General features: G+C 38.1%; 1 protein-coding gene across 3 annotated transcripts in view; it reads right to left on the bottom strand.

Moving 5' to 3' along the window:
- The window catches only part of TBK1 (TANK binding kinase 1), a 43,348-nt gene extending 21,031 nt beyond the window's left edge, over positions 1-22,317 (bottom strand). The window contains exons 1-7 of one of the 3 annotated variants that reach the window (XM_055579671.1): positions 22,165-22,317; positions 19,357-19,474; positions 15,153-15,293; positions 11,942-12,071; positions 9,853-10,034; positions 4,976-5,136; positions 2,012-2,122 (exon numbers count right to left, since the gene is read on the bottom strand). In XM_055579671.1, the coding sequence (XP_055435646.1) occupies positions 2,012-2,122; positions 4,976-5,136; positions 9,853-10,034; positions 11,942-12,071; positions 15,153-15,293; positions 19,357-19,443 (812 nt within the window). In that variant the 5' untranslated portion in view covers positions 19,444-19,474; positions 22,165-22,317. Of the gene's footprint in view, positions 1-2,011; positions 2,123-4,975; positions 5,137-9,852; positions 10,035-11,941; positions 12,072-15,152; positions 15,294-19,356; positions 19,475-22,164 lie in introns of those variants that run through there. The other 2 variants (XM_055579674.1, XM_055579675.1) reach the window with 2 other exon arrangements.
- Positions 22,318-23,165: the final 848 nt, after the last annotated feature.

The raw sequence follows: 23,165 nt of genomic DNA, 5'->3' as shown, positions 1-23,165 counted from the left end.
ATGGAAAGAACTTAATTCTTTCTCACGTACTACCTGAATTTTAAAATATGTTTAAATAGATTCACTTATGGAATTTCAAGTCATCTTAAAAATATATTCTTGACTACATGACAATGAAATAACTGTCTGTTAACAGTTTTTAAGGTATGTGTACGCAGCATGTGCGTGCTCAGTCGTGTCCAACTCTTTGCGACTCCACAGACTGTAGCCCACCGGACTCTGTCCATGGAATTTTCCAGGCAAGAATACTCAAGTGGGTTGCCATTTCCTTCTCTGGAGAGTCTTTCCTACCCAGGGCTCAAACCCAGGTCTTTTGCCCCATCTCCTGCATTGCAGGTGGATTCTTTATTGCTGAGCCACCAGGAAAGCCCACCAAGTCTTGATGATAATCTGAATCTGAGGATTCAGTGGAGCTCTGAGTTACATACACACATGAACTTTGAATTACAACGTCAATCTATGTTTCACTTATATCTGTTTTCACTCACAGCTGAGTTAGATTTGTCTCATTGGCTATCTAGTTTTGACTGATACATATGAGAAAGAAGATGGTTATCTTTTTTCTGTAGTTCTTACATTTTTGGTAGTTGTTTTCATTGTTGACTGTTAGTACTCTAAGTCTTTAGTATTTAAAAAAATCATATAACATACTTTCATACCTAAGCAATTTTTATAAAAAAATTTATAACTTAGTATACTGAAGAATAATTAGACAGATAAGGCCTGCTACACTTCTGAAATATGCAATCTATATTTCAGACTGACAAAACACTGTGTGAATGTCAGCAATATAGTTAAACATTAAACAGCGAGTGCTCATTTCCTGACCCCTTTAAATTTTATCAGTTTTGCCCGAGATTTCCCAAATGGGTACTTTTTTAAATCAAAATTTAACACAGATCACTATTATAACATTGAATTTCTGCTCTCCAATAAAGTGACTTTCTCTTGGTAATTCTAGTTGCATGACACAATTTAGTTTTGGAGACTTTTAACACACAAAAATGAAACTGTCAGGCCAGTGGTTTTCAAAAATGATTTCCGCACCGGAACTACTGGTTTAAATGAGTTTTCACAGATATCAATACATAAAATGACAGAATATATTTCATTAACTTGTGGTATATATATTATATATGTACAGTCTAAATAAATATTTTGAATAAACATATTTACTTATATGCTGAAAGTAATACAAAAAGCACCCACAGATTCTAAAGGGCGTTAAACCAATAAAACATAACCTATATGTTCACTTGTGGATTATACAATCCCCACACTCAAGAAAAATGGAAAGTAATTCAGTAATTACAAATTCTAAATACTGATGATTGCCTTGGCTTTATTTCCAGAGTAAAATCTAAAATAATTTACTCTCAAATTAGCACAACTTTGTAAATCAAATATACGTCAATAAAAAAAGATATACAACAGAAAAAAAAATTTACTCTCTACTTTTAATTTCCTTTACCTTAAATCTCTCTCTGTGATAACAGGATTCATGTATAATTTGAGTTCTGGCTGCTATATTAAGACCCATATGAACTTTTGAAATGCTGGAAAAAGCAGTAGAAAACTGTTATTTCTTACCTTTTGAATAATAGGTTTACTTTTTGAAAATGAGGGTAATATTAGACTTCTTCAATGTTTGTTTCTTAGAACTCTAGTTATTCCTATCTGTACCACTATTTGTGCTCGGCCATAATGAAGGTCAGCACAAGAGACACCGAAGTCCTAAGCTGGAACCCCACACTGGACACAATTCTAAGACCAGTGATTAGCAATCTGAAAAATGCATGTATGCTCTATGTCTTAAAAGAGATCTGGCAATATTATTTACATAGACTCAAATCAATCTTTACACTTCCACAAAGATGAAAATTACAAATCAATGCATGCTTTAATAACATTTACTGAAAAATTAAGAACAAAACTACACTTAAGTATTGGTGACTTTAATCAACAAAGATCCCAACACCAAAGAGAACAGGGTACATAACACTGTACTTACCGAGAAAGACTACAAGAAACAGGCATGTCTCCACTCCAGTCAATTGGTCCATTTTCTGCTTTCTGTACTCCAGATATTGCACCAGAAGGCTTTCCAGTAATTATTTTATACCTTGGGAGGAATAAAAGCAGATTAAAATAAGCAGTTTGTTACTGCATAGCCTATCAAAGGGCTCTGCAAATATACTTCCTCAGTTGCACCTACAATTATCTACTAGACAAAACTTTGCGACTGATGTTCACAGGATCCATAAAACAATCAAAACACTTTGAATCTGACTGACTGAAGTAGAATAGTGGCTGTACGATTATTTTACATATGCCATAATTAATTTTCATTTGGGTTCTCAGAGTGCCATATAACAGCATCTTGATGTTCACAACAAAAATATTCATTTTTCCATCTGAAAAAATTGAGCAAACACAAAAAAAGTTATGTTACAGAATGTCTCTAGACCAGGAAAAAAGCATCTAATCCCTCTTACTCATATCATCCAAAGGCACAGTCAACTGGACCATGAAATCACTACAGAATGAACAATAGCTTTCTTTAAAAAAAAAAAAAAAAGATAAAACTATACATACCACAGTATCAGAAAGTTTCTGCATATTGAGAAAATATATACACATTACAGGATTAGATGTGTGTACCAAAATTAAAAGCCAAACTTAATCTGTTTCTTGATGATGGTGATAAAAATAAAGATGAAGTCAAGACAGAGATGAATGAAGAAGTGAAAGAATACTAATAATGATGGAGGTGGGGCAATGAAAGCAGCCTTACAGGTGTCAGCCCTTTCTAAAACAAAATCTGAAATTAGGAGAGAAATAAGAGGTTCATGCCTTCAGGATGAAAATGTAAATCATAACACATCAGAATCTTATGCAAGTTTATAGACAGTATTTCTGACATAATTTTTGATTTGTTTAATGTCTACATAAATGTGCTCTGAGCAGATTAACATACTCTTTAAAAAAGTAGAAGAAACCAGAACAACTGATCTGAGCTGCTTGCTGTTTCTTCAGTAGAGACAGCCAGGATTTCTGCACTAAGAGATTTTTCAAAGAAGGAAATTAATGTGAAAAATAAGTTGCATTCATGTGAGAAGGATCAGATTGTGGAGAAGTTAAGTAGAGATATGTGAGAATAATGCAAGAAGAGATGTGAACAGAATGAATGGCAGAATTCTTAATTAAGGTAATGCTTATAAACTCTTGAAAAAACTTATTTTGTTAAGATACATATCTAAATATATTTATTAACATGTAAATAAGATTCTGAGGGATCAACACTCCTATAATGTGAGAGGAATACATCACTCAATAGTCAAGCAAAACAATCCTTATTATTTCTTAAAGCGCTTCTGAACATTCATTAGCATCAATGTTCATAAAAAGTTTAGTTTCTGTGCAATTAAAGAAAAAAATTCTTCCAATGGTATTAGAATGTACCAGGTATTCCCAGTTGTTTATAAGTCATGTTTCCTTTATTAAAGAGCATTACACTTTTATTTAACCCATTCTTAGTGCAGCAATACATGCTGATACTGCTTTAAAACACCTATGACAGCAAAGCATGATTAACTGTTGGGCACACTTTATGTTTAATGAAGAAAGACAGAAACTGACTCTAAGCCTTCATTAATGAAGAGATTTTATAAAAAGGACTCTGCTGTGATGATGCTATACCAAAATCAGTACACTAATGGATAACTTCTTCCCACAAATATGTATGCTTTCCTTGCTGGAAAACATTCAGGTTTTAGCAAAAGTCATGGTATCAGCTAAACTAGTTTTACCTCCTCAAACAAACAAAAGAAAAAATATGCTTCTCCTAATTTTCTGAGATAAGACCAAAGATTTTATGTTTACACTTGTGATTATTACTTATAAAGTGTTAGTCGGTCATGTCCGACTCTTTGTGACCCCATGGACTGTAGCCCAGCAGGTTCCCCTGTCCATGGAATTTTTCAAGAGTAAGAATACTGGAGTGGGTGGCCATTTCCTCCTCCAGGGAATTTTCTCTACCCAGGGATCGAACCTGGGTCTCCTGTATTGTAGGCAGATTCTTTACCATCTGAGCCACTAGGAAAGCTCCACTTATAAAAGGCAGTGTTAAATATATAAAGATCTGAGAGAAACGTCAAAATCTAAAAGAACAGTTGAACACATTAAGGCTGTCAAGTGAGTTATACTTCACTGAACTGAACAACATTCATAACCTCACCTTATAGTTTTATGTGTACAGAGGTTGGCTATTTCTCATGAGGCAAGATCAACCACTAATTTCTTTCAAAATAGAAAGATGAGCAGCCAATGTACAAATGAGTTTTATCATAAATTTTACATCTAACAATCCACCTCTCTTTTCTTCCATTATTTGGTTTATAACAGTGACTTCATATATAGCAATAATTTCCTAGTAACTATGGCAGTTGCATAAATGTATAATGTACTAGTAAAATGCATTTAGCAAAATGTTTTAGACTGAAACAGCAACACTAGAAAAATAATATTACATTAAATGTTATTTTTGAAATAGTTAAAAAAATCAGGTCAGTTCGTATTTCTTTTTGATCCACTAATTCTATTAGTGGTTCTATTACTTCATGCAAGTATTTTTTACTTTTTTTAGTTATATGGAAGAAAAAACTAATAAGCACACAAAAAGGACTAAATAGTGCTGAAATAAATTTCAGAAGGCACAGTATTTTTAATATGGACTGGATGGACCAAATATGGATGCCATTTACACTCTGTACATAAGATAGTTAAACACAGTATGAAATAGTATCTTTATACATTTTTATAAGGTTGTACTCTTACTAAAAAATCAAATAGTTTAAAATATCAGAAATGATGGCTAGATCAATATTCAGTAGTGCACCTTTCTAACATGATGAAATAAAGTAAGACATATACATTTTAAAAATTATTTCTAATTTTAAATGGAGAAATCACTTACATCACTTCCTTATTCCTACGTGGCCCTTCAAATGGTCTAAATGGCAGTGATCCAGTAGCTGCATGGTAAAATGTTACCCCAATGCTCCAAAGATCCACAGTTGCTCCGTATTTCTTCTGATGATCTTTTCTTAGCACTGCTCTCTCATACATATCAGGATGCTTTAAAAAGAAAAGAAAAAGCTACTAACTTGTGTTCTATGAAATACATTACACAAAAATAGGTATTCAATAATGTCTGGAAATTCTACTTTCCCAATAATTTTACTTTCCCAATCTGAAAAGACTATTTCACATCATGCTCTCTCTCCTCAAACCTCCAATACCACCTCCTTAGACCCTCAATTTTGATGACCTCACTTCATACTACAGTGAGAAAATGGAAGCAATAAGAGATCAACTCTCCTTTATATCTTTTACCAAAAGCCAACCTACCTGAATCTGTTTTCAGAACCAGTTACAATGGAACTGCTCTTATCAAAGGCTTAACTTTTCCACCTGTGCTGTACCAAGTTGCTTCGGTCGTGTCTGACTCTTGGCACTCCCATGGACTGTAGCCTGCCAGGTCCCTCTGTGCATGGGATTATCCAGTCAAGAATACTGGAGTGGGTTGCCATTTCCTTCTCCAGGGGATCTTCCCGATCCAGGGATTAAACCTGCATCTCTTATGTCTCTTGCACTGGCGGGCGGGTTCTTTACCACTAGCGCCACTTCTGTGCTGTGGGGCCCATCATATCATCTCATCAAATCTAGAAATCAATTCCTGAAACTACCCCTTTTATTTTATGCATCATTTCCCCCCTTTCTATTGGCTCATTTCTTTCAGCTTACACACATGCTTTCATATCTCCCATTAAAAAAAACCCCAAATTGACCTTACAACCTCTTCAAGCCATCATTCAATTTTCTGCTTCCCTCCATAGCAAAACTCAAAAGAGCCGTCCACACTGACAATTGCCTTACTTCTTCATCTCCCATTCCAGCCTGTGGCATTAAATGTTACCTATATCCTTTAATGTTCCAAACCATTTCTTGTCCTGAGTTCTGGATTCATATATCCTACAGTTTTCTCAAATGTCTAAAAGGTAGCTTAAACTTAAGGTATCAAAAACAGACTCCTGGTCTTCTGACTCAAACCTGCTTCCTTCTAATCTTTACCCTTTAAGTAAATGGTATCATCATCTACCCAGTTGCTCATACCCAAAACATATCAGGCAGCCTCAATTCCTTTCCCTCATACCTCACATGCAATCCATGTGAGCAAGTCATAAGGGCTCTAAGATGAAAACTAAATTTCTAGAATGAATTCAGAGGACTAGCCTGATTGGGTATGTTGGAGGATACAGCAACTCAGATAAGTAGCTGGTCTGATGTTCACCACATGGTCCTTAAGCACAGAAGACACTATGATACAGTTGTGAAGAACAGATGGAATTTATAGGGCGTGGCTTAGGAGCTTACAGATCCAGACAGAGATTCTTATGGACATTAAGCTCTGCAAAGGACAGCCAGAGGTCATACATGCTTAGCCTCCGTGACACTGTCTTTATGTAAATTACATGCTGTAAATCAAGATTTTTGGTAGATAAACTATAAGAGTGTACTCTGGACCAGAGCAGAGTGATCTCCCAAATGATCCCAAACTAAAACAATGCCTTATGACACTGTGGTATACGGCAGTGGCCCAAGGGACTGGGATAACACTGCTGGGAGGGTGTCTCTACTGTAAATGATGCAGTTTATGAATTCATCTCTCGAAGGGTCACAAGCTCTGGATTATTTTTTGGGGGATGGATGGGACTTTTTTGGGAAATACATTTTAATGAGAAATTAGAAGAGGTGGCAAGCATGAGGGGCTTAAGACGTATGTCCGAACATGGCTACCAGATACACAGGGTCTGAGTGGTTTTGCTGATTCTGTGGCCTAGTACATAAGGCATTATTGTCTAAAGAAGCACGAGCCAGACCTCTGCCCTAGCAGAAGGTTCTTACTTTATCAATGGTGCTGTGAAGAGGCCAAGAGTACCTGGACATGCCTGATCTTCAAAGAACATGAGGCTGCCAACCTGGGAAGAGCAGATACAGCGATTCTAAAAGGAGACAAAGTGGGACCTCCTCAAAAGGTGCACTAATATAGCTCCTAAACAGTACAGCTGGAAGCCTTCCCTAGGCTGAGAACGAGTAGCTGCGAATGGCCTGATGCGTGCTGGTCTGACATATCTGGGTCCACAGGCTCTCTCCTGAACGTGCTACTTGTATTTGCACAGGGATTAGCATTACTGTGCCCGGGCCCCTGCATCTGGGACAGGAGCATAAGGACAAACCTACTCTAGGTTCTCAGGTTAAATCGGTTTGGCCAAAAAGTTCATTTGAGTTTTCCTGCACTATCTTATGGAAAAACCCGAATGAACTTTTTGGGTAATTCATATTAAGAAAGCCATTATATTAAAAACAGTAGAAGAAAAAATGCTGGTGCTTCCTTTGGTCTTTAACACATAAAAAGGAGAAGATTCAACATCTGGTCTGGGAATTCCAAAATGAGAAAAATTTTCATTTAAAAATAGAAATATTTCTAGACTGCTGAGTTTCAGGCTGTGTGTGTCTCATACCATAACTGCTGGTGTAATCTATTAGAAAACAGAGTTGGGAATAACCTGAAATAGGAAAATAGACTACAGTAAAATTTCAGCCAAGAGATCAGCATGGACTTGGAAGTTAGTTTATTTAATGTTGTGTTCTTTCCATTTTACAAGTCTGTTAGTGGCAGAGGCTAAATTGTGGCCTTCAGCGACTAAGTGAAAGACCGCCAGTCGGGAATAGGGATCACCCTCACAAAGGCTAGTATGGTACTGCCGTTGTTTCTTTCGATCACCACAGTCATTGGGAAGGGCTACTGGAATTTAGTGGGCAGAGACCAGAGATGAGAGACATCCTGTTGAACATGCTGACTTCCTGCATGACTTTTGAATATCCTGCTAGATATCTGTGCAGCTAAGAAGTCTGTTTATAAAGATCTCACTTCATTTTATATGTAAACAGTGTATTTTTGAATATAAAGTAAACAGTATTTTTGTAGCTATAGGAATGCAATATACATAAATCTACTTTGTTAAGTTAGAAACTTTATCAGGAATTCTTCAGTGCTTTGGAAAATGATGTCAGTAACAAGACTTATGATAATATGACTCACCAATTCAGTACACAGGTTATCACTGCATGTGCACTGGAGGTAACATCATACACGGTACAGGCATCTAATTATTTCAGTTGTTTGCTACTGAAATTGATAAGTAAACTTTTACATATTAAATAGCTATGATTTTATCACATTTTCCTTTATATTAAGATACTATGCTCTTCCTTTAATTAGGTATGCTGGTTGATTATATTATCTAAGAATTTCAAGATACTGAAAAGAATATTGTAAAACATTTAACAGGGGGTGATCATACAGGGTAGAAACCACCAGTCTGTGCTCTGGTTGGCTTCTGCTTACTTCTCCAATTCTTATCACCTGCCTTTTCACTAGGTCCAGCTATTCTGTCATCCCTTCTGTTTCTCAAACATCCAAGGTCACTTCTGTTTTTAGGCCTTTGTAGTTGCTTGTAATGCTGCTTTCCCCCCAGATCTTTGCATGGCTTGCTTGTTTTCATCCTTAAAGTATCAGTTGACTTAAGATTGAAAGGAAGCTTTCCCCAGCTATCTTTCTTCTGCTTTGCTACCTTATTGTCTTTCCAACACTTTAATCATCTGAATTTATCTTATTTACTTGTCTACTGTCCTCACTAGATTGTAGGTTCCACAGGAGCAGAAATCATGTACTTCCGGTACACCACAGAAGTCTCAATTCCTACAACAATGCTTGTACATAAATAGCTGTTGGGTGAATATAATCCATTTTTAGGTTTTTTTTTTTTTTTTTTTGGCTGCACTGCACAGCAGGATCTTAATTCCCCGACTAGGGACTAAACCCGTGCCCCTGCACTCTAAGTGTGAAGTCTTAACCACTGGACTGTCAGAGAAGTCCCCATTTTTAAGTACTCTTAATAAAAGATTATCAAAATACAACTGCAGATTAATTAGTGGTTACATATTGATAGAACAAGTTAAGATACCTTAATGCATGCCCGAGTTAGAACAATCTGAATAAAGTTATAGGGGCACCTTGACTTTATTCAAATTATCAAATTACTACCGCAGAATCCAATTGGAAAAAAGTCACAGAATCTAAGACTTTTAAAATAAAACTCAGAGCCATAACCAATTAGTGACAGCTATATATTATAAACTTTCTGATTACATGTTAAATGTACTTATTTTTAAGTGCCTTTTAAGTGCCCCTGAAACACTTCTTAAGTGTTTCAAATGTTTACTAACTTCACACAAACACATCTACATAAACTGTTTCAACCACGGAGCTTTTCTAGTTTTCTAGTATTTCAAGTTAGATCTTTTAGAGGCATTTCATTTTTTTGTGTGTGCTTCTAATAATGGTTCTTTTCATCTTTCAGTAACCAGCCTCCCTGAAGAGAGTCTTCTTCAGAATTATAATGAAGTTTGCTCTACAGGGAACTGTATTATAACAAGCTTGTAATATATTAACTGCTCTGATCCAAATAAGGAAGCCTTTACTAGCTAGATGCTTCTAGAGTGTACAGATAGTTCTTTCTTTTAACATAGATGCATAACATTAGTAAAAGCAACACCCTTAGAAACCAATACCTGATTCCGCATTACATACCATATGCATTAGAATAGAAAATTTAGTTTTTGCCGTAAGAGTTAAGATATTTTATAGAGTGATCTGGTTGACCAACTACCCATATTTAAAATATATCCAGCTTCTTAAAATAAAATTATTAATGATGCATGACTTACCAAATATTCTTCTGTGCCATACAGAGAAACAAACTGCTCATCATCTTCTAATTCTCTAGCTGCACCAAAATCTGTGAGTTTGTACACAGACTGTCCATCTTCCCCTATCACACGCATGATATTTCCTGGCTTGATATCACGGTGAACTATGCCATTCTCTCGGAGATGATTCATTCCACCCACTTCAACAATAAATATAAAACAAAGGAAATCATAAGTAGGTATGTGTGTGTGCATCAGATTCACTAATGAACATTAATATATTCTTATTCACTCAATGTAAGTTTTTACATAAGTTGGTCCAAAGTCATCTTTATCAAAGAAGTAATAGATTATACTTAGATTTTGTATTTCATGCTTGAGTAATGAGAAATTTTAGAAGAACAGGGATCAATATGGTCTAAGGAAGAGTCCAGTCTCTCTTAAATACTGTCAAGAAAATGGAACACAATGATCTTAAGCCTATGACTTCCTGAATTACTTTTTGTCATATACCTGTGGGCCATCTACCTAAACCCAAGAATACAAATTTCCAAGAAAAATAATCTTTCACCATAATTTAAATTTTTACTTTGGGGAAAAAAATTCCACAAAATAGTAAACAAGACTCAATACATAATATAGTAAAAAAAAAAAAAATTAATAGAAATTGCTGAAATTGTTTGGGCTGACATGCAGTGTCATAGAATGATAGTCTGAACCATTTGTTTGACAGCTGACAGATTAATGTCCAAGCATGACATATAAAAATAAGTTTCAAGATATCAACATTCAATTATGGAAACTCGGGACTACCAGTATACTTAGGAACCTAAGTAGTCTCTACTGCTTCCAGTATCAATTTCAAGAATTCCCACTAACCTCATACTTTATAACACTGGGCTTTTCCTATTCTTCAAATATTGATTCATTTCTTTCCAAGAAGATATTATTCCCCGTGGCTGTCATATTCTTTTTTATTTTTAATAACAGGTTTATTGAGATAAAATTTACATATCATAAAACTCATTTTTTTAAAGTATACAATTCAGCAGTTTTTAGTATAGAGCCACAGAGTATACAAACCATCACACCAATTTCAGAACATTTCCATTATGTAAAAAGAACCCCCATGTCTATTAGCAGTCACTCCTTGACTCCACTCTCCTCTCAAAGCCTTGACCACCATTACTCTGCTTTCTGTCTCTAAGGATCTGCCTATTCTGAACATTTCACATAAATGAAATCATACAAATACTGTTGCCTTTTGTGTCTGGTGTTTCTCACTAAGCATAATTTTTCAAGGTGCATCCACGTTACAGCATGTACCACTACTTCATTCTTGTTGCAAACAAGTAACACTCCACTGTATGTACCCCATTTATCTATTCACCAGTTGGTGAATACTGGGCTTCCTTTTTTTGTTGTTGCTATTATTATAAATACTGGTACACAAGTTTTTGTGTGGAAATATTTTAAATTCTTTTAGATGAATACCTAGTAATGGAATTGATAAGTCCTATAGTAACTGTTTAACTTTTTGAAGAACTGTCAGTCTACTGTGCAAAGTGCCTGCACTTTTTTTTACAATACCACCAATAGAATACGAGGGTTTCAATTTCTCTACACCTTACCAACGCTTGTTTTGTCTTTTTGATTTTAGCCATCCTAGTGGGTATGCAGTGGCATCTCTTTACGGTTTTGATTTGCATTTCCTTAATGCCTAATGCTCTTTTTATATATTTGTTGGTCACCTGCATATCTTCTTTGGAGAAATGTCTACCAAATCCTTTACCGATTTTTAAATCGGGTTGTCTCTTTATTGTTGACTTGTTGGTATAAAAATTCCTTATCAGACATGTGATTTGCAAATATTTTCTCTCATTCTATGAGTTGTCTTTTTACTTGACTCTGTCCTTTGGACACACACAAGTTAATGTTGATGAAATTTATCTACTTTTTTCTTATTGTACTTGTGCTTTTGATATCATATCTAAGAAAGCACTCCATAAAGGTCTTTAGCTTTGAATGTAGGAAATTTATTTTTAAAAATTCTTATGTCATTAAATTATATTTACACACATATAATCATATAAACAAATAAACATACCCACATCTCGCAAAACAATTAGAAACTCAGACTCTGGTAGTCCATAGGCATTAGATGGTTCTTCTAAAACAGTGTATAAACTCCCACATGGACAAAATTCCATAATAAGTACTTTATGTCTTGTTGTTGTCTGGAAAAAAAAAATCACTGACTGGGGAAATCGAAAAAATAAATTTTCAATATATGCCAATACTCATCTGATTTCATTTAAAAGTTGGATTCGCTACAATAATGAAGGTATTTTGAACTGCTTTTTACCTAGGGTTTGTCAAATATTTGTTGACTGTACAGATGAGAGTTAACACTTTCCAAAATTAATATTAAAATTGGATTTGTCTTTAAAGACAAACCACAGTAAAAGCTGGCTAAATCCAATTAGAAAATCACTGCTACAATGTTATAACGGATCTTTCAAAATTGTTTAATTTCTAATACATAATAGTACATTTAGGATATTAGTTTTTGTCATGAATCTCTTAAAACACTTGAGTTCTTCTTGTGACAAACACTTTCACTACTTTTACTTCAAAGAAGGGAGTTTTAGCTTTTTTGGGGGGCAGTACAATGTGGCATGTGGGATCTTAGTTTCCCGATCAGGAACTCAACCTGCGCCCCAGGCAGTGGAAGCCCAGAGCCCTAACCACCGGGCTGCCAGAGAGTTCCCCGAGTTTTAGCCTTAAAAAAAATAGGTAGCAGAATAATTGAGTGGTCCCCTTAGAGCAAAGTTCTAGTCAGCTCATAGGAATCTGAGCTGCTAATCTGTTTTAAACCATGATTTTAATGTACCATTGATTATAAGATACAACATGAATTTAACAATAGCTTTATAGAGGAAAAAAAGAAGTATTACCAACTTACAAATACACATTGATTGTAACATAATGCCCATTTCAGAAACTTGAAAATGTGAATGAATCTTAAGTACAGTAGTCATTATCATTTTTTACTCTTTCTTCCTTTTATATTTTTTTTCTATATATCCCCAAAATAAATTTATAAAATATTTTAAAAACTTCTTTACTATTGAGTAGTATGAAAGAAATAATTTTAAAAGAAAAAAGCTGTTGCTTTTAAATAATGAAATAACTGAGTTCTGAGGAGTTGAAAATTTGAGAAATATCTCTAATTTCATCACCGAGATAATTATGTTTATATTTGGTATGTTTCCTTTCAGTCTTTTTTCTACGTAACAAATCACATTATAGACACATAACACTTTGTACACCATACTGTATATTTATCAAGATCATACTGCATATAATTTTTAATACTGATTTTCTCACAAAACATTATATATAAGCATGCTCCCAGGTGACTGAAATTTTGTTAAATATTTCTTTTTATTACTGCTTATTGGAAAAGACTCTGATGCTGGGAGGGATTGGGGGCAGGAGAAGAAGGGGACGACGGAGGATGAGATGGCTGGATGGCATCACCGACTCGATGGACGTGAGTCTGAGTGAACTCTGGGAGTTGGTGATGGACAGGGAAGCCTGGCATGCTGCGATTCATGGGGTCGCAAAGAGTCGGACACGACTGAGCAACTGAACTGAACTGAACCACTGTGCAGCACAGAATTAATTTTAGCTAGAGAGGTCTAGCGCTTGCCCTTGGCTACTGGGAGCTGATTCAGTAGGCCTCTAGAATGTCCTATCTGCTAAAAGTGTCTCTATCTGGGGGCTTTGGCCACGTGACGGTCTAAAAATGTAATTTATGATGGGGATCTTAGGACGTGCACTTCCGTTTCGACTTCTGGAGGCTAAGGAATTAGCCAGAACCCACAGGAAGGGTTGGAGACTAAAGTTCGGCCATGTGGAGTATGTGATTGAGCCTCAGTAAAAACTGTGCACACCAAAGGCTTGGGTGAGCTTACAGGGTTGACAGTACTCTGTGTGTACTGTCATATCATACATCAATGCCAGGAGGATAACGTATCCTCGTGGAAAGGAAGATTCGTGTTTAGAACCCTCCTATATTCTGTCCTATGGCCCTATGGATCTCTTCTTTTGGCTAGTTCTAATTTATATCCTTTTGCTTTGCTAAGATACTAACTTGTAAGTAGAGCTGACCCTTGAACAAAGCAGGGGGCAGGGGTGCTGACTTTCCATGCAGTAGAAAATCTACATGTAACTTTACAGGCAACGCCCTGTATCTGTGGTTCCATATCTGCAGATTCAACCAATCTCAGATTGTGTGGTACTGTAGTACATATTTAGTGGAAAAAAATTCATATTATTATTGGTGGACCTGTGCAGTTTGAGGGTCAACTGTATAGTGCCTTCCTGAGTTCTGTGAGTCATTCAACATTCTAGCAAATTATCAAATCTGAGGGCAGTCATGGGAAGCCCCAAATTTGCAGCCAGCTGATCTTAAGGGAAGATGGCCCTGGAGACTCCTGAACTTGCAGCTCGTGTCTGAATGAACAGGCTGGTGGGGACTTCTCTGACTGCACAGTTTGTCAAACTCCTCTGCGGCTCATGTAAGAGTCTTGAACAGACTTGGCAGTCCAGAGGGCTATGCTTTTAATCTTCAGTATCGCTAACTCTGGCTAACTATCCATCAAACATTCTAATTTATTTAACCATTTTTTATTATAAACAGGACAGCAATGAACATCTTTGTGCATAAAATTATAGCTTACATTTCTGATTACTTTCTAAGAAGTAATCACTAAAAATGAAATCACTGATATAAGGAATATAAACTGCCAAATTGTTTTTCAAAAAGGTGTGATTTGATTACCCATAATAATGAGATTTCTATTTTTCTAAAGACATTTTTATTTTCACTGATTCCCACTAAAACCAATTCTGTCTTTGACAACTGGATTCACATATCACTCTCTGGATTCCAAAGATTTTTTATAAAGCCTTCCTTGCATTGTTTGACTTTCTCCTTATGTAATTATGTCAATTTAACTTCACTTAGCTTTTGTTGTTAGTAATAATACTGGTAACCACATTGTATATTCTTTTATTACTTAAACTACTTTTTCTGATTCCATGAGACTTTCCATTGTTATATTCCATTCCATTCCAACAATTTCCATTGTTATATCTGTTTCTGAGAATAAATATTTGATGGTATAAGCCTTAATTTTCAGCATTAAAAAACCCATTCTTTATAGAACAATTTTTATGTTACATTATTTCTCCTGAATTGTATTAACAACAATAAACATGACAGGATTAACTAAAGCTTGATGACTTACCTCCTCTTCAATAGCAAATAATTTGACAATGTTTTTGTGATTCAGTTTTTTTAACACTTCAAATTCTCTCATTTGTACATCCACTGGACGAAGGAAGCTTATGTTATTAAATACTTTGATAGCAAATAAGTCACCAGTTTTCTAAGAAAAGGAGAGAAAGCTTATATTTACTTATAATATAAAGAAAATAAAAAGGTAGCATTAGAACTAGATACAGCAATTTATCTTTTTTGTAGAACACCCTGAATATTTTTAAGCATTGGTAGTTTGTACTAGGACTCTTGATCTTTTTTTTTAAAATCTAAAATACATTAATCAACTGCTCAATATTTATTTCAAATAGTATGCTTTGGAATGTAGAAAAGGTTATTTTCTTTCATATTATAAATAAAGCTTCCATTGTGATACATGTGGCAAAGACAGTCAACAATACTAAAGGCAAACACGTATTTTGAATGAGAAATAGTGAAACTCACAAGGTTTCTCTGGGAACTAATAATTTTAAACTAATCAAAGCAGGAAGAGAAAGATTATAAAGATTATATTCCACATATGAAATTTTTAGTAAGAATCTCAAAGTAAGGCAATTAACTTTTAAGATTCCCTAGCTGGATAAAATGTATGTGTGTGGAAGTGGAGGAGTTAAGAGTAAGGTTAGAGCACACCCTTCTTGCTGGATTGCACCATGGCTGCTGCTGGGGACTTTCTGCAACTTCACCTAGATGACTAGGGCAGGTTGCTGCTTCCCACATAATTTCTAAAGGATCAAAGGCATTTCCTTTCCTTCACCAAAACAGCTGCGGTAGCCCAAGTCTCGCTCTCTCAGGGCACACTGAAGTACATCAAACACAGAATTACAAAGCATAGCCGAAATTGGGAAGGCATCTTAGAAGTACAAAACACATGCTTCATTCCAGGTGAACAGCACATTCTCATGTTCTTCAAAGAATTAATCTTAAAGGCTCTCCTGCAGACCCTCTCACCTCTTTCCAATCACTCAGGCCAGATTCTCTGAGTTTAACTTTACTTTTCCCACAACCCAAGGCTGAACCCGCCTAGAGTTAGTGGAAAGCTCGTTTCCTCTATGAGCTTGGGGTTCAAGCATGCATTAGGTAAAGCTTTCTCATGGCTCTCTGTCTTTGAGGACCCTGCGCTTTTCGTGCTTTGAAGCTCTTTACAGCTTCCCACCCAGATTAACCACCTACATCTCGTCGCCCTCCTCCCCTCATCTTAGAATTTCATGATCTTCTTCTTAAGACCATTTAGCTGTCTAACAAGCTCAGTCTTAAGTGCACTCTGTGGAGACCATCATCTGTGTGATGAGATCACTCCTCCCTTTCTCCCATGCTCCCTCCACACCAAATACACGTATACTCTTTCCAGAGGAAAAGACCCACTGACTGTTTTCAGACAGAATGAAAATGGAACAATTTAACCAGGGCTCATTCATACTGTTTTACCATTTGATCAGCCAGGATAAGAACACTGTCAAATCTATTACCACCCGACAGAGATTTTTCTTGAGGACATTTGTCTTAAACTTAGTCTGAAATGAGGAGAATCCTAAGAAAGGAGCAAGCAGGGGAAATAACACAATGCTGCAATGTATCCACTGTGACCAAGGCCAGTATTTTCCACTCTTCTGTGGTCTAAACATACCCCTGAGTTCACTGGGATACGTGACAGCATGTCCCAGTTTCCCTCCATTCAACTGCACAGTCACCTATCAGTCACTGTCCTTAAGTCAAAGCACTACGAATAATATTTACAGATTCACGAGTACACATATATACAATGTGCAGGTCAACATGTCCTTCCTAAAGCTCTCCCCCCTTTAACTTCACCTAGTTATCACACGCATATACATTCATCCACACACGGTAGCAGCTCCAGGCAACTTAATGAAAAAGAGACAAATTAAGTAGGTAATAAACTTTGTATGGGGCTTCCCTGGTGGCTCAGACAGTCAAGAATCTGCCCGCAATGCAGGAGACCTGGGTTCGATCCCTGGGTTGGGAAGACTGCCTGGAGAAGGGAATGGCTACCTTCTCCAGTATTCTTGCCCGGAGAATCCCATGGACAGAGGAGCCTAGCGGGCTATAGTCCATGGGGTCACAAAGAGTCCGACACTACTGAGCAACTAACACTTTCACTTTCATATTTTGTACAGGGCTTCCTGGTGGCTCCGTGGTAAAGAATATGCCTGCCAATGCAGGGGACCTGAGTTCAATCTCTGGATTGGAAAGATCCCCTGGAGAAGGAAATGGCAGCCCACTCCAGTATTCTGGCCTAGGAAATCTCATGGACAGAGGAGCTTGATGGGTTACAGTCCATGAGGTCATAAACAGTTGGACACAATTTAGCAACTAGTCAATAACAACAACAAATACCCTGAATAACAAATAGTAAATTTAGGGACCTGGTCACTCCCAGCAATAACATAAAAAGGGTTTAGCTAATACAATTAAAGATCCTTAAACAAGCAGTAATTAAGGGGGAAGCAGGATTTTGGGGGTATAGTCCAACTGATGTCACTGAGAACAAATATGGTTTCTCAAAACACATTTTGAATACTAAACTAGATGTTGGCAATATTATAAGTCAATTCTTATGCCTCTCAAATCCTTATTTGAGGTTTTTGAACTCTATTGGATAAAGAACATTTTTACTTCCTTTGAAGAACTTCAGGTCGTGTCAGGGTAGTCTACTGTAGTTCGTCCTCATTCACTCATTCTTTCAGTCATCAGGCATTTATACCACCTACTAAATGTAAGTACTAACATGAGGGCACTGGATATCTAAGTAAGGAAGTAAGGAAAGGCACTAGTAAATAGATATTTACTAGCCTCAGGCACTTTAAATATGCCTCCCTCAGTTCCTATCACTACTGAATACCTGTCACTCCCTCAGTTTCTAATATATGTTCCTTCCAATGCCACCTTGCTACTAAACCCAAAACTCTTCGTGCAGGAACTGTACTTAAAATCATTAAAATTTTAATGATTTTAATAAATTCTGTGGCTAAAATCACTAGGTCCACTCAAAGTATTTGACATATACCAGGTAAGTGTGACAAGTTAATTTGGGTCATAGGAAGACAGAGGGTCAGATGTGTCTCACTGCTACACCCAGTGCTGCCACCCATTTTCTCTTCTTGGCACACTGCACAAAACAAAAACAATTTCTAGGACAGGAATATTCAAGGCTGATCACTATGAATCTGATCAAGGACTGGAATGTGTGGATAATTCTAAAAACTGGAGGTGAAAAAAAAGCTAAAAACTGTTCAACACTTCTGATTCACTCCCTAAGAGCCACAGACGAAATAGCACCCCTCTGTGAACACTTATTTCATTGTCACACACAGAACTGACGGGTGGTCTCAAGGCTACAGAAAAATATATAGAAACTCCTCCTTACTAAAGTGTTTTGAGCTCCTGGGCTGAATTCTTAGTGCTGAAAAACTAGTGGATGATTATTTGCATCATAAAAGGATGTTTTTATTCTATTATTTTTGCAGCTTCCTTCCCAGAACAGAAATTTTAATGATTTTAAATTTCTTCATTTTTAAATGACTTTAATTATCTTTCATTTCATTCTCCAGTATAGAAGCTGACAGAGTCCTTTTGGTTCCTGAAATGCCTCTGGGATTAGCCCTTTTATTCTATTCTCCATTGCACTAACCAGTTCTGATTACCTCATACCAGGATATAGCCTTTGAAACCTGGGCTCCTTGTTGATAACTTCACTTTACACCAATCTACTCTGTAGAATGCTGGTTTACTTCAGGGGCAGGAAGCCTTACTACAGCACAGCAGAATCTTCTGGGGGTTCCCCTCAAAAGTTCCCATCTGTTCCTCACCACGCCTCTCTCTACCGCCTCCTACCCCAAATCGCCGCCGCACTGAACTCTGCCAGTGAGCTCACTCTCTACCGCAGGAGGACCAGGTGGAGGAGAGAGCCAAAAGGCCAACACTAATTTTCCCTAGTTCCTTTTTTCATACAACCTTCTGTTTTTCTCCTTTCCCCAGCACATGACCTCTGCCACTACTAGGTAGATAACACCGCCTCTGACACCAGCAATACCTTAAATAACCACAGAAACACATACTCTCTTTAGACAAAATAATCAAACCCACCAAGTGTAAGCATGCATCTCAGAAAACTACACATACAGTGCTTTCACAGAATTCTCCGTACCAACCTTATGTCTTCCACGAAAAACATTTGCAGTAGCTCCTTGGCCTAAAATATCAGATAAAAGCCACAGATGATTAGAAGTGCTCTGCATCTCGGCGTGGTCAGGCGATCCTCCTGTTATACTAAGAGAAAAGAAAAAAAAATTGCATGCTTGTTTTAAGGGAATAATACATTTAAGAAACAAATGTTAGCTACTTTTATTCTCAAGAAAGAGCACCTATAATTTACTGCTAAATTGAAGTGTACAAACAGTCCAATAAAAATCTAACTTTCCAGCAATAGTAAAGACTAAAATGCTGTGTGGGCTCTGAAAAAGCTTTAACCAATGACATCTTATATATTCAGTTTAATTCACAGGGCTGAAAAAAATATTTATTTCCTTCTAATTTTTTCTCTGTCAATGAAAGTGATAATTTACCTCCTTAAAATGTTTTGAGAGATTAATCACTGATGCATCATATTTTAAAGTGTTTTAAATAAAATAAGGTAAAATACAACAGAAATATAGAAAAAAATAACTTTGTTTCTTTCAGGTGCAAGGCAACACTAACGAAAACAACTGTCGCCACTACATAACCTTTCCTAATTTAAAATTTCCTCTACCCAGAGCCTGACAACCCGGATTCAAAAGAGACCTTTCAGCCACAAATTCTGAAATTAACTTAAGGATAGTTTTTCCAACCTCCAAATATATAAATAAACACATACTTAGTGTATATTAACAAGTCTTTAAAAATAAGCAGGGGAGACTACGCTTGTTTAGAGGCAAGAATTATATGGAAAAATCTCTGTACCTTTTGCTCAATTTTCCAGTGAACTTAAAACTGCTCTAAAAAAATCTTAAAAGTCTTAAAAAAAAAAAATACCCCTACCCTTGTCCTTCAATATTCTAAAACTGTGTATCTATAAGTATATTGTAAATATTTGTGCTCCATGATGGGAGTAAAAATGAGGTATGCTAAATAGCATAAACACTTGTTCCACCATGCCAATCTAAACCTGATGTAATGTCACATTTAATCTTAACATCCTTTCACAGTTAAGTCAGAAATAGATATTCTGGAATGAATTAATGAATGCCAATATTCCAAGTAGGGTTAAGAACACAAAGAATGGACAGGGTCCAAACTTCAACAATCTTTGTATATTAAGATATATGAATATAACTTTACCCCCAACTAATTCAGATAAATAATTTTATATACAGTAATTTATGGGAAATAAGCAGTAAAAATAAGATTGTTTTCAAAATATGAAATACACATTTATCAGCTACTGATGTAATAAAATTCTCAAATATCTTTTCAATAATATCTTCAAGTATTTCTCAAGAATGAAAAGCTTCCCTAATTAATGTAACTTTGCTGCTTGAGCTAACTATAACTGACAAATAATATCATTAGGTACCTATGTACATCTAATGGGTAATATAAAACACATTGATCAGCTAAGATATGAGGCTCTCTATATGCAGATGGAGAAGGCAATGGCACCCCACTCCAGTACTCTTGCCTGGAAAATCCCATGGAGAGGGGAGCCTGGTGGGCTGCAGTCCATGGGGTCGCTACAAGTCGGACACGACTGAGCGACTTCACTTTCACTTTTCACTTTCATGCATTGGAGGAGGAAATGGCAACCCACTCCAGAATTCTTGCCTGGAGAATCCCAGGGATGGGGGAGCCTGCTGGGCTGCCGTCTATGGGGTCGCACAGAGTCGGACACGACTGAAGCAACTTAGCAGTAGCAGCAGCAGCATATGCAGATATTAAGCTACGGTGTCACAATGATTGGGGAAATGCCTTTTCAAACTATCTACCAATTATCCCACAACAACAGCATGCTAAAACATGACTCAGCACACCTAGAAGGTGCTTGCTATATAAATCTTTCCAAAATTTTGACACAACATAAGCAGGCACTCAACAAGTACGGGATTGGCGATCCTGCCTTAAGTCTACTTCCTTATACCGTCCAAATTGAAAGTTACCATTTGTCCATAGATGAAAACCGGCTTGGTGACGCCGCATATGGACAAAGTTCCAGGATTTCCAAACTCTACCACTACGTGAATCATTTATTAAACATAACATTCAGCGTTCTACAGCGAAAAAAGCCGGCCTTCGGTTACGCACTGACAATTATTGGGGAGAACTTGTTTTGAGGACACCTATTGAAAACGCCCGGGAAACGGGCTGGAAAATACACTCGTAAGCCATTTCCCAAAGGAAACGTTTGGGAATTTGCATTACACGTATGTTCATTAAAAACGTTTTCGGCTTCTAGCTTCCGGTGAGCCAATCCCTGCTGTTTTCATTAAAACCCTAATGACATGTCTTTTTAATCGTCTGAAAAATCAAACGATCGCGTTCACGCTCGGAAAGACAGGAGAAAGCAGCCAGTCTAACTCCAAGGGAAAGGGGCATCGATGCCCGCCTGCCCGGGCGGCCAGGGCCCAACCCCAGTAACGGATACATCCTCTTTCTCGGTGCCCAACGACACCAGACCCGTGAGGGCCCGGGTCAAAGGGCCGGCCATGGGGCGAAGAGTCCAGACGCAGCGGACCGGCCCGCGGGACCATTCCGGCCGGCTTCGCACGCCCCGGCCACCCTGGAGGCGGTGTCCGCCCAGCCAGGGTCGGGGAGGGCTCGGCCTCGGGTTCCGCTAGGCTCCTCGGGTCGCCCGCCCCGCCTCCGCCCTGACTCAGCACACCAGTTTCCCACGGGGGCGGGATTGCTTCTCGCGGGCCATGCCTGGCTCCGTAGCCCGTGCCCCACGCGTCTGCAACCCCTCCGCCCAAGCCGTCCCGGCTTACCTTGCCCGGTCTCCGCCGCTCCACCGCCAGCGGGCTCCCGCGGCCTCCCTGCGCCTCAGGCCACTTCCGGCTTCGCAAGCCCCGGACAGAGGCCACGTGACCGACGGCCGGCGCGCGGGTGCGCGTGCGCACTCCCGCCGGATCGGCCTGGGCCTCAGCCTCTGCTGCCAAGGCTGCTCGCACGGCTGGCTCCGCGATTTTCTGTGACGAGGATCCAGGAGGCTGGGTGGGTGTCTGAGTCCGACCCAGTCCACATCCACCGCCTGTCTCCCGCTTACTCTGAGGGTAAAGCCGGAGAGCTCTGCGCAGTGAGCGCAAGAATTCAGATTCCCACGCGGCAAATTGCGCCGCGTCTCCCAGTGCAGTGATAGTGGGACAGACAGATAGGGACCGATGATTACAAACATATAATAATCACAACTATGCAGAATACTGACACGTGCGGAGCCATAGCTGCAGGGATAGATTCGTACGTAAAGAAGAAGACCACGTTGGCTGCAGGGGAGCCAGATTATCGAGTGTAAACAAGCTCATTTAATTCTATCTTTTTAGATTGCATTTTGGGCTTCCCGGCTTCCCCGGTGGCTCAGAGGTTAAAGCGTCTGTCTTCAACGCTGGAGACTAGAGTTCGATCCCTGGGTCGGGAAGATCCCCTGGGCAAGGAAACGGTAACCCACTCCAGTATTCTTGCCTGGAGAATCCCATGGACGGAGAAGCCTGGTAGGCTACAGTCCACGGGGTCGCAAAGAGTCGGACAGGACTGAGCGACTTTACTCACTCTTGGGCTTCCCTGGTGGCCCAGACGGTAAAGTGTCTGCCTGCAACGCGGAAGACCCAGGTTCGATCCCTGGATCAGGAAGACATCCTAGAGAAGGAAATGATAACCCACTCCAGTACTCTTGCTTTGGAAAATGACAGTAGTGGAGAATCTAGGGACTAAAATCAGGTGCCCTGCAATATTTGTGCCGCTGAGAGCTCAAGCAGCTATTCCCTAGAGATCC

This window comes from Bubalus kerabau, chromosome 1 (assembly GCF_029407905.1).
Source record: "Bubalus kerabau isolate K-KA32 ecotype Philippines breed swamp buffalo chromosome 1, PCC_UOA_SB_1v2, whole genome shotgun sequence".
In the NCBI taxonomy this organism is placed as follows: domain Eukaryota; kingdom Metazoa; phylum Chordata; class Mammalia; order Artiodactyla; family Bovidae; genus Bubalus; species Bubalus kerabau.
This window is presented reverse-complemented; position numbering and strand designations above follow the sequence as displayed.